The 17,607-nt window shown below is 38.4% G+C and overlaps 1 protein-coding gene across 3 annotated transcripts in view; it reads right to left on the reverse strand.

The window, feature by feature from the left end:
• LOC136843686 (SET and MYND domain-containing protein 4-like) overlaps nt 1–17,607 on the reverse strand; it is a 100,182-nt gene that overhangs the window by 67,627 nt on the left and 14,948 nt on the right. For all 3 annotated transcript variants that reach the window (XM_067112249.1, XM_067112251.1, XM_067112250.1), the window contains 7 exons: nt 16,903–17,077; nt 16,172–16,325; nt 9,350–9,505; nt 8,834–9,004; nt 7,317–7,464; nt 4,567–4,735; nt 3,257–3,362 (listed from right to left, as the gene is read on the reverse strand). In XM_067112249.1, the coding sequence (XP_066968350.1) occupies nt 3,257–3,362; nt 4,567–4,735; nt 7,317–7,464; nt 8,834–9,004; nt 9,350–9,505; nt 16,172–16,325; nt 16,903–17,077 (1,079 nt within the window). The remainder of the gene's footprint in view (nt 1–3,256; nt 3,363–4,566; nt 4,736–7,316; nt 7,465–8,833; nt 9,005–9,349; nt 9,506–16,171; nt 16,326–16,902; nt 17,078–17,607) is intronic.

Raw genomic sequence — 17,607 nt, forward strand, 5'->3', positions numbered from 1 at the left:
ATAATAACTCATGGTTGTAGCTTTAATCAATTTTGACATATTTTCATATAAATCACAATAAGTGCCAAAATTTCAACCTTCGGTCAACTTTGACTCGACTCGACTGAAATGGTCGAAAAATGCAACTGTAAGCTAAAACTCTTACATACTAGTAATATTCAATCATTTACCTTCATTTTGCAACAAACGAGAAGTCTCTAGCACAATATTTCGATTTATAGTGAATTTTTGAAAAAAACTTTTCCTTACGTCCGCACTAACTCTGCTGAAAATCTCAGAAATTCTTTAGTCACTTTGTCGTAATTTTTGCACCATTTTATATTAGCCGTTACATAAAGTTTTATATATGAAAATGTGTGCAATATCATGTAGAATACAACAAAAAATAATTCATGGTTGTAGCTTTTATCAATTTTGACATATTTTCATATAAATCACAATAAGTGCCAAAATTTCAACCTTCGGTCAACTTTGACTCGACCGAAATGGTCGAAAAATGCAATTGTAAGCTAAAAATCTTACATTATAGTAATATTCAATCATTTACCTTCATTTTGCAACACACAAGAAGTCTCTAGCACAATATTTCAATTTATGGTGAATTTTTGAAAAAAACTTTTTCCTTACGTCCACGCTAACTCTGCTGAAAATCTTGTAAGAGCCTGACGCCGTATCTTCCAAACACGTGTGTGTTCGTGTGTTCGTCATCCATCAGAGTGGACAAGACAACAAGAGCATCTCATTTTCTTTCTCTAAAGGAATGCGATTTCAACCATACAATATTTCCATCTGTTTCTCCCTAACCATTGTTGTCTTGATGTATGTACAATCACCACTACTTGCATTGCCATGCAAGCATTCTAATCATGTACTCATAATGTTCCAACGAATCTTCTGTATCAAACTGTGTGTATGTTTCTGTTTGTGAAGATGTCAAACATCTCGCCACTCCGATGAACGACGAACACACACACGTGTTTGGAAGAGACGGCGTCAGGCTCTTACAATCTCAGAAATTCTTTAGTCACTTTGTCGTAATTTTTGCACAGTTTTCTATTAGCCTTTGCATAAAGTTTTATATATGAAAATGTGCACAATTTCATGTAGAATACAACAAATAATAACTCATGGTTGTAGCTTTAATCAATTTTGACATTTTCATATAAATCACGATGTGCCAAAATTTCAACCTTCGGTCAACTTTGACTCGACCGAAATGGTCGAAAAATGCAATTGTAAGCTAAAACTCTTACACTCTAGTAATATTCAATCATTTACCTTCATTTTGCAAAAAATTATAAGTCTCTAGCACAATATTTCGATTTATGGTGAATTTTTGGAAAAAACTTTTTCCTTACCTCCGCACGCACTAACTCTGCTGAAAATCTCAGAATTTCTTTAGTCACTTTGTCGTATTTTTTGCACCGTTTTATATTAGCTGTTACATAAAGTTTTATATATGAAAATGTGCACAATTTCATGTAGAATGCATCAAAAAATAACTCATGGTTGTAGCTTTTATCAGTTTTAAAATATTTTCATATAAATCACGATAAGTGCCAAAATTTCAATCTTTGGTCAACTTTGACTCGACCGAAATGGTCGAAAAATGCAATTGTAAGCTAAAACTCTTACATTCTAGTAATATTCAATCATTTACCTTCATTTTGCAACAAACGGGAAGTCTCTAGCACAATATTTCGATTTATGGTGAATTTTTAAAAAAAACTTTTTTTATGTCCGCGTGTTACGAATTCATGCACCATATTGTGATAATATTTTCTATGTGTTGCTTTGATCGTTTTACAATTTGTTATATTTCAAAATCATCGAAATTTAGTGTACAATACAACGAAAAAAAAAACTCATTAGCTTTAACCATTTTGCTCACAGCGCGATTTGTATACAATTATATATGAAATTTTTTTCACGCTACCAATATTCCAATACTTATATATGATGATATTTTTTTTTCATTTCTGATGGTTGCATACTAAACTTCAGGCAATGAGAAAAAAGGAACCAAAAATGAACTCTTAATCTTAAAAACTAAGCATGCTGTAATTTTTTGAAAAAAACTTTCTTTCTGCTTCGGCGCTAACTCTCAAAGCCCGTCGGCATACGGCAGACACTTTTGTAAATAAAGGCTCGGCGTTTAAGGGTTAAGTCTCTAAACTACCATAAACATATAAATAATGCTACTGTATATCAAATCACTTAAAAATTGATAACTGCTCATTTCTGTTTATAACTGGCATACAGTAAGTATAGTGCACGATAAATTAAGATGAAAGACTCTAAAACTTGGCACAATCCCAAAGCTGAATCAGGAGAAAAAAAATTGCATCCAATCTTTTACACACTGTTTCATATAGAGGTAATTTTCTTTAGATAAAAACCAAATAGCAATTAAAAAAATAAAATTGGCATGAATGCAGCTCTTGCTTCCATTTCTCTGAAATAAAGATTCGGGTTATTAGATACAGTATATTTGTGTTCAACACACAACAAAATGTTTGGAACCAGGGATATGCATTACTACTTTCACACAATATTAAGTAACATTAAGAGCTTACTAATGGTGGCAGGATATACATGGTCTATGAGATCAGAGAAAATTAATATAATTTATGATTTCATCACTCGAACCTTTAAATATCCCTGTCAGCCACTATGACTGCACCACTGGAATTTTAAAGAAACCTGCCAAGTCACTAGGCCTTTGGAGGCCACTGGAACTTCAAATAACCCTTTCAAGTCACTAGGCCTTTGGAAGTCCTCTGTGATAAGCATTATTTTACTCTAAGTTGTCTGCAGTTACTACTGATGATACAATACTCATTCTGTGTCATATTAAAACAGGAATCTTGTACTTTATTGTAGTATGGTTAAAAAAATCACGATAGATTTAAAATGGCCAAAAAAAATACATCAGATGCACTGTTTATTTACCTGTATTCAGTAAGACTTCTATACAGAACAGTTTTGTTTTATCTTGTGACACAATCACAAAAAATCTTTTTGTTTACAATTTTAATGCAAATGAAGAGCATGTGAATATAGTCTTTGCTAAATATTTTTGGTTCGTTTTTATTTACCCAACTTGCATTGTGATGCAAAAGAGGCGACAAAATTATATTGAGAAGACAGTGACTTCCTCCAAATCCTAATTTCACACCCCAACGCATTCTATACTAAACACATGACGAATGCTTTTGTTGAACAAGATGCCAACTGGTGTATGAGTATCACATACCTGTTGATAATGGTGGGCTGACAGGAGTGATTCATTAAGCTAGCTGTTGGGTAGATGGCTGAAGCTATTCTCTTTTGAGCTACTGTTTCAAAATGTGAAGATTCATCTGAAATTTTATAAAGGTTTCAGGAATAAAAACAAACTGAACATGACTAACAACTTGTGATAGTGTGCAATAACACTCATACTGTGTAACAGTACAGGGTAGAAGAAAATGAAAATGAAAAACAATGACAAAACTTGGTAGTAGAGAGAAACATACACTGTATTGTGTAATTTCATGACCAGGATATACACACTTTCCTAAAAGTATGTTACAATCTGCTTTTTCCTTATCTGCACTTTGCATTTAACCACCTGGTGTATCTTTACTAACGTAGGCTATGATTAGAGGTTTTACAGCCCATCCTGTCACGATAAGTGAGACTGACAAGACAGAGCCGGTGAAGCAATATAGCTTCATATTAAAATATTCACACATACAAATTACTCCGAGTCTCATGCTTATAGAGTATAACCTAACCTAAGCTAACTATACACTTAGGATTTGCCAATTTTCTAGTGGACCAGAGGTGCGCCTTTGACTTTCATCAATTCTATCACCATCACAAACATTGTTACATCTGCTTTTTCCTTCAGGGGTTAGACATAAAATGAATTTCTATGCTATACTGTACTGTACTTTTAATCTGAACTCTTATCAGATGTGTCAACAGTTTCCTTTCTCCATGATTTCCTGAAACTTGTTGCATTTTTTACCAAATGTTCCTAAATCTTTCCCATCACATGTCCATCCAAACCACCTCAATCTTTGTGATCTGTCTTTTTTCCAACCTCTTGATATCACTTTCCTCCACCAACTCGTAGCACGATCTTCCCACTGTACTCTGGCCATGAATTTTACTATGCTATGTTACATTTTTTCAAAACCTCAACTTTCCTTGTCAGTGTCCATGCTTCTGTTGTACAGAGTAGCGCATGACTTACATACCATTCAAAGTCTTTGCTGTCTCCACTAATGGGACTTTTTATATATCAGTACTTGAACTCACTTGTAATACATCTTGAGCTTTGAAAATCTCTAATGCTTGTATATTTTCTAATCTTGAGCACCTAATGACACCTGCTAAAAAATTTTTAGTTATATATCAAGACCTTTATTCAATAGTTAATTTTTAAACAGGGACCAAATTTTTTATGCCATACACCAAACCTCCATGATTTGGAGACAGATTACCGACACATTTACTAAGTATAATATCCACAAAGGAACCCAAAGAACACCTATTCTTTAATAAAACTGTACTTGCCTGGTCTTTCAGATACAACTTGAGTGATAGCATGTGCATTGGCAACTAGCTGAGCGATGTGCCTCATAACGGCTGTAGCAAGCTGAATAACAGTAATGTCTTGACCATCATTCTTCTGTTTTGAAAAAAGTGTCTTATCCAGAACTGCAGATGACAAAAGGAGAGCAGCCTGAAAGCAAAGAATACCATTAGAATGCTTATTCCCACTGTTTTAGAGTTTTAAGCATATGATAATTCATTACATAATAATCGTTTCTACTTTTGTTCTGAACATATACCATCATCAAAACAGGTACCATCAGACGTCATGGTTACTGTCACTCTCCTGTGTCATCTCATTTTTATTTCAGTTTAGTTAAAATTTACTTCCGAAAAAGCCACTAACAGTGCTGCACCTAACATCTGAAGAGTTTGCTTTTAATAACATTTGACATTACAGCAAATATGAGTATTAAGTGTTTTGAACAGCAAACATTTGCACAAAATGCATAGTTAAAGTTGCAAACTATGATTTAAAAAGAAATAATTTACATTGTTGGTAGACAGCATTAATGCTTTGAAGTCATTCTCTGAATCAGCCTGAAATCACAGAAAGCATCAAATACAGTAGTCAAGAATTATTAAGCTATACAAAACAAAATGAAATAAAATGAAATGCACATAAAACATACAGGAATTCATATAAACCTTCATATTCTATGAAGGTAGTTGACAATGATGGTAAATGAGGAGGACAATCCACAAACACAATAATACGGCATAAAAAAAGAGGACAGTTTGCTTTAGGATCCTAAAATTTAAGTGAGAAGGACACTAACTGCAGTTACATTATTTTTCCTAACAAACCTTAGTTTACATATAATTTTTTAACAGCTGCCTTACCTACTTATCAATCAGCTCCAGTACAAAAAAGTAACATCCAATCCAAAATTAGAAAATCAATTCCTCAATGAATCAAAGAGTACACATAACATCAGTTTGGGATTGTCAGTCTTAAGATGTGTACATCCAAAACAATCTAAACAACACATACCTTGACTTCACTTTGATCTACAAAAATTGTCTTTCTATCTTACTGTCACTTGAAACATGAACACCTTGCCCTATTGTGTCTTTGCCTTCTATCTCTGATCATTATTCAATTTTCCTTGGAAGGTGGGAGGTTCACTGTCACAGTGTGATCATTTGGGGCCTCTCCTCCCTTAATGACTATACAGGGTAAACATCCTAAGCTGATGGCTTCTTGGCTAGTTGACAAATAGCTCCCAGCAGGAAGAAGTTGAGTACAGTATGCAATTACAGAGTAACAATATCACAGTGGTTCACTTACAAAAATATAAGGCAAAGTAAAACTGATGCCCCTAAAAGACCTATACCTAATAATTACAGATTTCTAAAATAAGTCAGTGCTGGTCCTAACTGAAGATGAAAAAGCACAGGCTACAACTTCCACCAGATGTTTAGTTGATCAAGGGGAGACTATTAGCAATTAATCTTACTATGCAACTTACTCAAAAAGTCTCTCCTTAGCAGCAACGACAACTCTCTGCTAAACAAAACAATTACATACATCAATCACGTAATCATTAAAACAAGAATAACTCCCTTTTACCTCTGCTATTTACATAATTGCATTTATTAATTCTACTACTATTACTAACTTTTTACATCTGCTTTTCCCTTCGGTGGGTTAGACGTAAAATAAGTTCTTTATGCTACATCAATTCAGTAACCATGAAAATATGTATTCTAGATTCAGAATAGGTCAGTATGAATCATCCCAACACATGGTATACCAAAGATTCTGCACACTTTATGCAAAAATCTATTTGTTAATTATTCCATGATGTGATAATCATTAAGTAGTTTAATCAGAGCAATAAGCCATTATTCTCACCTATCAATGAAGTAGCCTACTATAGGGGAAGAGACACGACACTGACATGTACGGTTAAAAATAAACCATTAAAAATGGGGAATCTCTGGGTTATATGGAATGATAAAACTTAATTCCCAGCATTACTTCACTGAAAGGCATTCTAACAAGAAGTGGTGACTGACACAGTAAAGATACAAACCCTGAAACTGTATCATGATCTACAAGAAAGATGCAAGCTTCCCTAATTTAAAAGCAAATATGCTCTATTCTTTTAACATCTGGATAAATATCAGAATGAAGATTTTTTTTCACCCTTTTATGTAATAACACACTATACCACTACCCTTTATTCCATAATATTTTGTTTTAAGGTTTAGTTGTTAAGGTTCTCTAAAAGGTGTTCAATTATCTTTATCCATGAAGTACTGGCTATGTTTAATGCATGCTTGTGGCTAAAATCTGGTAACTCTCAATATACCACTACTTGGTTTTGGTACACATCATTAATTTTAATCTATTATGTGATCTGTTCAGGTATTTACCTTTCAGAAATGGAATCTGTATATTTTGTAACTATTTTCTCAAAAAAGAATCTAACTCCTTCATGAAAATGGTTCACTACATCTTCGAACTTCTTCAATCACTTGTAATATCTACTGATCAAGTAACCATGTGTTGCTAGCCCAAATACCAGAGTGCATACATTTACATTAGTGGAGTAAAAATATAGTTTTTAGCATTCTGTAAATACTCAACTACACAAAACCATACTAGATGCATTGTTTTTCCATCAGTTACTGTTAATGGTAAATGGAAATAGAGTAACTGAAAAAAATAATTAAAAGAAGTGTATACAGTCACAGTAACTTACCAAACAATACTGTAGTTGGTCTTCTGGACAGCTAGTGTCAAGGTGCGGCATCAGGTGGTAAACTGCACGATAAGCATCTGTAGGATTTCTACCACCATAGACTCTATGATTATTAAGGCCTGGTATTCTATCCTTGACATCCTCAGTACTGAAAGGTACAAATAATGTAAAAAAAAGTGCTTCATAAGGCTATCTTCACCATCATTTTTATCACGATTACATATCAAATTTAATATTTTGGCCTTCAGTACCTAGATTAGCCAATGAGATAAAGTGACAAAAATATGACTTCGTAGCATGCTACATCTTGACATGTAATATATTAGGTCACATCTACATTTAAAAATATACTGTATTATGAAAACCCTACATTTTTAAACCAGTTTAATGTTTCCTACAATATAAACTTGTAGTCATCTGTTATTATCTGGACCAGAGGGAAGATGGTTTATAATTAAAACTGGTACATCTGCCATTATATTAATCAAATCTGTGGTGTTGGGTGATATGTGAAAGAGTGGTGTTTCACAGGGTTTACTTGAAGTTAGCTTCTTATGAAATTTAACATGAACAAAACATATGAGCTTATAATTTTTTCTTTTTATATATACCATATATCAATGACCATTCTAGTTTCAAGTAGAATAATACTTGTACACTAAAGAATAGTACACATGCTAAAAACCTCAAGAGATTTTACACACTCAACAAAGAAAACTAGGCATGTAAAATGTTGCTGTTACAAATGTTACCACCTGTCATTTATATAATACAGCTCCCTTACCTCAGGGTAAAAAAGGAATACTGCACTGTAGATATAAGGAGCACCAATTACTATTGTTTAACAGTTGCATTTATAACTATTAAATGAAATGACATAAGTAGAATACTAAGCTGTGCTTCCTATATATATGTAATATGTTTATGATACAATAAAGTTTCAGACATTTACCAATGTGCCTCATCAGCTGGCAGATGTCCAAAAGCTCCTATTTTGGCATCATTATTTTAAGTATACTTACATACAAATATAGAGTACATAACTGTGGGCTTCTATTTAAAACTTATATCTAGTGGAGGACTGCAGTAATAACAACAACCCATTACAAATGAAGGATCCAAGGGGTGACTCTCATATCTTGTACTTTAAGGTGCAGTAATTTGATTGTTCACAGATTAAGGAATAAATCAAAACATCTCTCAACCCTTTTTCCTCAAGTATCTATTATCAATAAGACTGATATTCATAAACACAAAGCACCCTGTACAGTCCCTTTAACAGAAATATTTACCTTAAAATTTGTAAACCTTAAAAAAATTACTCCATATATTAGTACACTATTAAGAGTAAATTTTTATTAAAAAAAAAAATTTAAATATGTACTACCATGCCCAAGGCTAAAATGTGTAAAAATACAACTTGAATGATTTTTAAAATAAACATTTTTCTCTCCCCTAGAAGTGACCAATCATATGTTATATGATTAGCAACATATAAAGTACAAGCTATTCTGTACCTGATTTTAGAGTAAACCTTCCATCCGGTGACGAGAATCACTCGAAGTGCCAAGTGAGCAATACCAACAGCAGACAGAATGTGAAGAATACCACATTCATATTGGTGCCACACATGTGCCTTCTCTCGGCATTCTTCATTACAAAATATGGCATCACGGCAAGAACGACACCTACAAAATAAAATGTGGAAATAGGTGATTATTGAATGATGATTCACACATTCTTGATCACACCATCCAATCGGCTAAGCCTATTTACGAGTGATAATCAGTCAGACTCATAAATTAACTTCAACAGGGTCTTGGTTTTCGGAAAAGTGCACACAGAATTAACACCACTTTTGTGAAGTACAGTAACTGAATGCTGTTTTCTCTTTTGGTCACTTCATTCACCCATTCTTTGCATTCTCAGAGTTTGATAAGAGATGGAAGGTAGTCTTAAAGGTTCTTCTTATGTGTGTAAGATTACTTTTAATACCACACATATACCACTCCACAATTACACTTTTAACTTACGGTATAGGATTAGCAGTTGGCATAAAACAGCTGTGACAGTGAGTACGATGGTATTCCGGCAAGAGGATTGCTGCATATGGCTTCTCTACAAAAACAACTGATCCCCTCTGGATTGGCTCTGCTGCAACAACATACCGTCCAAATGGTTCATTCACCCTGTGAACAAAGAGTGGCTATTTTGAGCTTAAACCTTACATTAGCATAGTGTGATAACTATCATATTCAGGAATACATTTTAGATAGGTAAATAAACTTTCACTATACTTCTGACTTGCATTTGTGTGTGCATAAATGTTGCTATTATAAGATCTACCATCATCATGCTGAAATGGCACACAAGAATAATCCTTAATGATGATACACATATGAGACTACATTCTGTACAAAAATGATATTTTTATGATAAAATAAGGTTTTACTTATACTTACCTGGTAGTTACATATAGCTGTCGTCTCTGACGCTTGTGGCAGAATTTTAAATTTTCGCGCTAGCGCTAAAAACACCTAGGTGATCCTCTACCAGCGCCCTCTATAGGTAACAAGGAACTATCCCAACAATGTTCTAGAACCCATTAAGTTTTAAGCCCACTTGACATGAGGGGAGGTGGGCGGGGACTCATGTAACTACCAGGTAAGTATAAGTAAAACCTTATTTTATCATAAAAATATCATTTTTACTTATAGGACTTACCTGGTAGTTACATATAGCTGATTGGCACCTTTAGAGGGGGTGGGATCATGTCAGCCACATATATTGTTAGAAATCAAAACATGAATTTTAGTTCCTTACCTTGAAGGATTGCTGACTCAGTGGTTACTGCCTCTGTAGTCTGCTTATCCCTCGATTGTATAGACAGGATATAAAGGATCCGGGTGTCAGATACAATCTGTTAGTACTTGCCGTAGAGGACAACGCCGTGACGGACAAGACTTAGTATGCCCTTGCTCTGGGCGCAGAACCAAATTAACAATAAGGATCACCTCCATCACCAAAATATAAAATTAAAAACTTTCAACCATAAAATTAAAAGATTGTAGGTACTCCTAAACCAACAACATAGTACCTACAAACGACGCAACCAAACTCAATTTCCAACTTCAAGGAGAAAATGTTAGTCGGATAGGGTTGCCCCTCTTTCTCCCTCACCCACCACCGTGTCAGTAACTACTAAAGGCCCTAAGGTACTGCCATTGTCAAAATCAGTCTTCAATTCTGACAAGTAATGCGATGCGAAGATCGACTTACATCGCCAAAATGTAGAATTCACAATCTTTTGCACTGAGAGGTTGTGCCTGAAAGCCAAAGAAGTAGCTACAGCTCTTATCTCATGTGCTCTCACTTTCAGAGTTCCCGTGTCCGAGTCCTGACAATTCACATGGGCTTTGAAATAACTTCTCTTAAGAAGAAAGCAAGAGCATTCTTAGAAAGTGGTCTTGACGGGTTTCTCACAGAACACCACAAGTTCTCCGAAGAGCCCCTGATACCTTTTGTTCGGTGAATATAGAACTTTAAGGCTCTCACCGGGCACAACAATCTCTCTTGTTCTCCTTCTCCCACAAGATCTGAAAGGCTCTTAATGCTGAAAGACCTCGGCCATGGTCTGACGCATCTTCGTTCTTCGCTAAGAACCTAAGAGAGGAAGAACAAACAGCTTTTCCTTGAGAGAAACCAATAGTTTTGTCCAATGCATGAACCTCACTCACCCTCCTGGCTGTTGCGAGTGTTACTAGAAAAATAGTTTTCTTAGTCAAGTTTCTCAGCGATGCATTTGCCAAAGGCTCGAATTGATCTGAACAAATCCATTTAAGGACGATGTCCAAATTCCATGCTATTTGTTTAGGAACTTTCGTCTTCGAGGTATTAAAAGACTTAAGTAAATCTGTTAGATCCTGATTGTTCGAGATGTCTAGACCTCTGTGCTTAAATACCGAAGCAAGCATTGATCGATACCCCTTAATCGTGCTCAAAGACAATCCTTTCTCCTTAAAAAGGGATAGCAAGAACTTCGCTATTTGATTTAGAGAGGTTTTAGAAGACGAAACTCCATGTCTATTGCACCAGGTTCTAAACTGATTCCATCTAGCCTGGTATACTGCGTCGGAAGACTTTCTTCTGGGTCGCGCAATAGCGCTTGCAACCTCCTTTGAAAAACCTCTCTTCCTGAGGAGTCGCTCGACAGTCTGCAGGCGACAAGCCGTAGAGCGGACAAGTTCTGATGGAACCTCAGGAAGTGGGGTTGTCTGAGTAGATCTTTCCTCGACGGGAGGATCCTCGGAAAATCTCAAGAGGAGGAGGAGAAGATCTGGGAACCATTCCTCGATGGCCAGAAAGGAACGATTAGAGTCATCTTGGTGTTCTTGTGGTTCCTGAACTTTTCCAAGACCTTCCTGATAATTTTGAACGGTGGAAAAGCGTAAAGATCTAGGCAATCCCAACTCATTGTCATTGCATCCACCCAAAGTGCCTTGTCGTCCGGATCTGGGGAGCAATATACTGGGAGGCGTTTTGTTCTGTCTGTTGCAAATAGGTCTACTAGCGGACAACCCCACAGATTCCACAATCGTTTGCAAACCTGCGGATGTAAGGTCCATTCCGTGGGCAAGACTTGGTTCTTCCTGCTTAAAAGATCCGCTGTTACATTCCTCTCGCCTTTTATGAACCTGGTCAATAACGTGACCTCGTTCTCTTCCGACCATTCTAAAAGTTCCTTGGTCGTCTGATACAGGGAGAAGGAATGAGTGCCCCTTGCCTCTTGATATAAGCAAGAGCTGTCGTGTTGTCCGACTGAACTAGAATAACCTTGCCTTTTACTTCTTGCTGAAATTGTATCAGGGCTAGATGTACCGCTTTCAGTTCTTTCACATTTATGTGCAGTTCTTTTCTGCTCTTCCTGCCACAGGCCCGAACATTCCTTGTTGTCTAAAGTCGCTCCCACCCCTGATCCAAGCGTCTGACAAGAGTGTGAGGTCTGGGTTCTTGATAAAGAGAAATTCCCTCCTGTAGCCTTTCCTTGAATTCCACCAGAACAGCTCCTTCTTGATCTGATCTGAGATCTTGAAAAGAAAGGAACCGGATGGGTTTTATGTGGCCATTGGCTTTGTAGATAAAACTGCAGAGGCCTCATCTTGAGTCTCCCCAGTTTTACGAACTTCCATCGAGGCTAAGGTCCCCAGTAAGCTCATCCACTGGTTGGCTGAGCAAACCTCGCGATGTAGAAAGTCATCTATCATGCTTAGACAAGACTCTACTCTCCGTATTGATGGAGAAGCCCGAAAAGTCAGAGAGTCCATTCTCACTCCCAAATAAACTATCTGCTGTGATGGTGACAGGGACGATTTCGAACATTGACTAGTAGGCCTAGTTCCTTTACCAGAGATAATGTCTTCATTAGGTCCTCCACACATTTGGCTTTGGAGTGTGCTTTCAGAAGCCAGTCGTCCAGATACATTGACATCCTTATTCCTTGTAAGTGAAGATTCTTCGCCACCGTTGACAGAACTCTTGTAAACACTTGAGGTGCAGTTGACAGTCCGAAACAAAGAGCTCTGAACTGGAAAACTTTGCTTTGGAAAACAAACCTCAGGAACTTCCTTGATTCCTGATGGATAGGAACGTGGAAGTACGCATCCTGGAGGTCTATCGAGACCATCCAGTCGCCCGGTTGAAGAGATGCTAACACTGACTCTGTCGTTTCCATCGAAAATTTCGTCTTCTTTACGAAAACGTTCAATGCGCTCACGTCTAGAACCGGCCTCCAACCTCCCGACGCCTTTGAAACTAAAAAGAGACGGTTGTAAAACCCCGGAGAGCATGGGGTCGGCACTAACTCGATGGCTTGTTTCCTTAGTAGTGCTTCTACTTCTTCTCGAAGGGCGCAAAACTTCTGAGAGTCGTTGGAGTATGTTGGAAAAACGACTGGAGCGTCCGATAGAGGGGGCTTTTGTTGGAATGGGATGGAGTACCCCTCTCGGATCACCTGTAAGGTCCAAGGATCTTGAGTGACCTTTTGCCAGGCTTCCGAGAACGACTGGAGTCTGGCACCTACTGCTATGTGGAGGACAGCACACTCATTTCTTTTGTTGAAAATTGGAAGGTCGAGTAGAAGATTTTCCTTTCCCACGAAACTTGGAAAAGGGCCGAGAAGCAGACTTGCCCTGAACGTCTTGGAAGTGTCCGAAAACACTGAAGTTTTGGTGGAAGTAGCTACCGGAGTAGTCTTCTTCGGCTTCTTTGCTGACTGAGCCAACAGGTCCTGTGTAGCTTTTTGTGTGAGAGCTTCAGCAGTCTCTCGAACTAATTCCTTCGGGAACAAGTGGTCCTTCGACAAAGGAGCAAAGAGGAGAGCAGACCTCTGGCTGCGGGAAACACCTTCGCCAAAAAAAAAAAAAGAGCACCAGAGTTGTCGTTTCTTCAGAACTCCGGTTGCAAAAACCGGTTAGCTCCAAGGCACAATCGCATACCCCTTGTCTATGCAGTCGACTACCGAAGTGAAATCCGTCGACTGCGCATCCGAAAGTCCGAATTCTTTGACTTTCCTAGCCAGAGCCGCCACTGACCAATCAAGGAAACTGATGACCTCCACAACAGCGAAAATACTCTTGAGAAGATGATCCAACTCTGACTGCGTGAAAAAGATCTTCGCTGATTGAAGAGCTGTGTGACGACTTGAATCCACTAGACTGGAGAAGTCTCCTTGAGCGGAGGCAGACACACCCAAAGAAAACGTTCTCCAGTCTCGCGTACCACATGCGGCTGCGATGAGCCAATCTGGAGGGTGGAAGACAAAACATACTCTTGCCTTGCTCTCTCTTGTCTGAGAGCCAGGAATTAATTTTCTTGATAGCCTTCTTGGCCGAAATCGCCAAAACTAGGCGTGTAAAAGGAGCTGGATCCGAGGCGTTATCCCTCTTAAACTGCGATCTGGGAGAAGCCGGAGTCGAAGGCTTAAAAGAGTCCCCAAAGTTTTCCACGAAAAACTTGAGTAACTCCTTATAACCCGAAGATTTCTCCTTGATTCCTGGAAAGTCCTCTTCTATTTCTACATCTTCTTCGATTTCTTCGTCTACAGAAGACACAGGAGACAATTGGTGCACAGGAACAGTATCCTGACGAAAAGTAGGTCGTGCGGAATCTAAAGTCTTACGACCATGCCGATGTGGCGCCGAATCCGTCAAGTGTGGCGCCGAATCCGTCAAGTGTGGCGCCGCGCCAAGCTGAAGTGGCGCTGCGCCAAGCTGAAGTGGCGCCGCGCCATGCTGAAGTGGCGCTACGTCAACCGAACGTGGCGAATCCGAGCCAGAGAAGAATGCTGAAGCGTCTGGTTGAGCCTCTTCATTGGTGCATGCGGTGGGAGGCTCTTGAGTCAAGACTTGTGGCGCATTCGGAAGGAAGTGTCTCCGCAACAGGTGCTCCCGAAGCAGCACGAGCGCCACAAAAGAACTGAATAAGATCCGTCAATTTGTCCGTGACTTGAGCGACAAAACGGGGATCTTGTTGACCGGTAGTAGGAGGAGGCACTATCTGCGATGAGGCTGGACGAGATGTAGACGCTCCTGGAACGGAAACACGCTTATTACGGGCAATAGTACGCGTAGGTTCCTTCCGACGAGGGGGCTGATCTACCGAAGAGGAGGAGGAAAAAGGTTCAGGATCCTCCCAGAAGCTACAGCCCGCATGCGGATCCGTCAACGATCTTTTCTTCGGAATCGCTGCAGAGAGACGGGCGCGAGACCTCTTGAGAGGGCGAGAAGAATGCTTGAAGCGCCCACTTCGGGAGGAAGAGTCAACGAATCATCACCACTAGAAGACACATCCCCAGCAGCGCCTTTACTATGGCGTGCGGAAGCATCCTGGGAATGCACAACAGGAATACTTGAGGGGGTGACTGCTCGGGAGCAAGCCCCACTCGCCTCCTTTCGGTTTTCGACATGCCCTCTCCTGAACCAGGGGAGTCCGACAGAGGTCTAGACCTGGGAGAACGAGTGGGCCGAACAGACACCTCCTCCACTAACACTTCACTTCGAGGAGCCAATTTTTTCAATGGCTTGGCCCATCGTCTGGATGGCTGAAAGCACAGCTGAAAATTTAGTGTCCATTTGGACTTTTAACTCTGACACGGTGATAGGATTGGGATCAACAGGGTCGGACAAAGGAGAGTTAATAGGAGAGGGGTTAACAGATTGAATTACCTGCCCTACAGACTTAGCAGATGATGACCTCTGTAAGCTTTCCTAACTCTGTCCTTTTCTAACTTCCGTAGATATTTTTCTAAGGCTGACCATTCATCCGTTGTTAGATGCATACATTCCTCACATGTATTCTCTGAATTACAAAATTTACCCCTACATGAAGAGCAAACTGAATGGGGGTCGATAGCCGCCTTAGGCAAACGAGTCCTACAGCCTAAAGCACAATATCTATACTGGGAACCAGAATCAGACATATTGTACAAAGAATTAAATCCGACCACAAAAGCAAAGCGCTAGCTAGCAAAAAACCACAAAGAAATACTTAAGTATATATTGCAGACAAAAAATTCAACCACAAAACGAGACCGTGTTACCGGTCTCTCGGCAGAAAACTTAATGGGTTCTAGAACATTGTTGGGATAGTTCCTTGTTACCTATAGAGGGCGCTGGTAGAGGGATCACCTAGGTGTTTTTAGCGCTAGCGCGAAATTTAAAATTCTGCCGCGCGTCAGAGACGACAGCTATATGTAACTACCAGGTAAGTCCTATAAGTAAAATCAGGAGTTTAATAAATAAAAGAATAAAACACTGATAAAGAAAATACTTTACAATAAAGGAAAACTACTACATTACCTCATCTCTAAGGCACAAGACATGTATGTGACATTTGAGCTTTCTCCTTTGTAGAGGGCTGGCAATGGTAATGGTTCATCAGGCTTTGCAATTATGCCAGGCTGCAATTCTTTAACCTTCTTTTCCAAATCCTGGAGGGTTTTCTGATATTTCTCTGAAACCATAAAGTACAATGCCATGCATAATACATCTCTTTCCAGTTATGAAACAGAAACCTAAAGTAAGGTAGTGAATCGATTCTAAAAAATGAAAATATGCCACACAAGTAATCAACAGGTGATGCAAAATGTAAAAATTTTTATATTACATCATCAATATATTTTTGGTAAGTTTTCTGTTCTCATACAACGAATTACATTAATAACAGATACAAATCTTTCATAAACGCAAATGAAATAGGAAGATACCAATATTAGAATATTAAAAATGCCAACAAAATCTCTATGGGCCCAAAAGTATAACAACAAATGCTCTAAATGCTATTATTGTACGCCTCCTTCAATATGAGCATTAATGAAAGGGAATGAGATTTCTCCTAATGTTTCCAAGTGTAAACAGAAGCATCTCAAGCTATCAGATACTTCAAGGGTCTAACTCTGGGAAATAACAAAGACCCTACAGTATAGCCAGCAATTCTACACACACTTTAATACCGAAACTAACTTGTACTTTATACTTGACATTCAATTTCTAGCAAATTTACTAAGAGCTACTGAAAACAGCTTGCATACCTTTGGCTTCATTAGGAATGACTGACACATGCTTCTTGCATAGCTCAAGAGCTGCTTCTGCACGAATCTTGTCGCCCAGCTTTATAAAGCATAAACATCGGCGTGGTAACAACTTGTGCAAAATTGAATTTGGATATCCACTCTCAACTGCTCTCTTGATGTCTGTAAGAGCCTCCTGAAAAATTAAAAGAAAAACAAAAACAGTATAATGTACCTAGTACAGTATCTTCTGATTCCTTAGTATTAAGTAGTTTAATAACAATGTTGAGACACTTTGGAATCTTATAGGCCTTGCCAAAGAATCTATTCTTGAGCAGTTTACTGGACCGGTGGGACCAAAGGAATGGATAAAAAACAAAGTAAAAAAAAAGTCTTCAATATTACAGAAACTCTGAGAGTATCAATGTTAACCTAATATCTTGTTTCACTACCAGCCACCAGAAGGAGAGGCCGTTTCACTACCAGCCACCAGGAGGAGAGGCCATCATGAAAGCTGAAACTGGTCACTATCTACGTAAAACTGGCAGTAAGGTGTATGTCTGTTATTTGTTTAACAATTTCGGGGAGTTCCTGGCTAGTTAAACCATAAGATTGAGTGTGGGGCTATAACGAGGCGGCAAGCAAGAGACAGATTCAAGGTATTCTGATTTATTGACACAAAATCTCTGACAGGTCAAGAACTCTTGCAAGCGTAAAAGTAGCATT

The sequence above is a fragment of the Macrobrachium rosenbergii genome, chromosome 12, assembly GCF_040412425.1.
Source record: "Macrobrachium rosenbergii isolate ZJJX-2024 chromosome 12, ASM4041242v1, whole genome shotgun sequence".
Classification (NCBI taxonomy): domain Eukaryota; kingdom Metazoa; phylum Arthropoda; class Malacostraca; order Decapoda; family Palaemonidae; genus Macrobrachium; species Macrobrachium rosenbergii.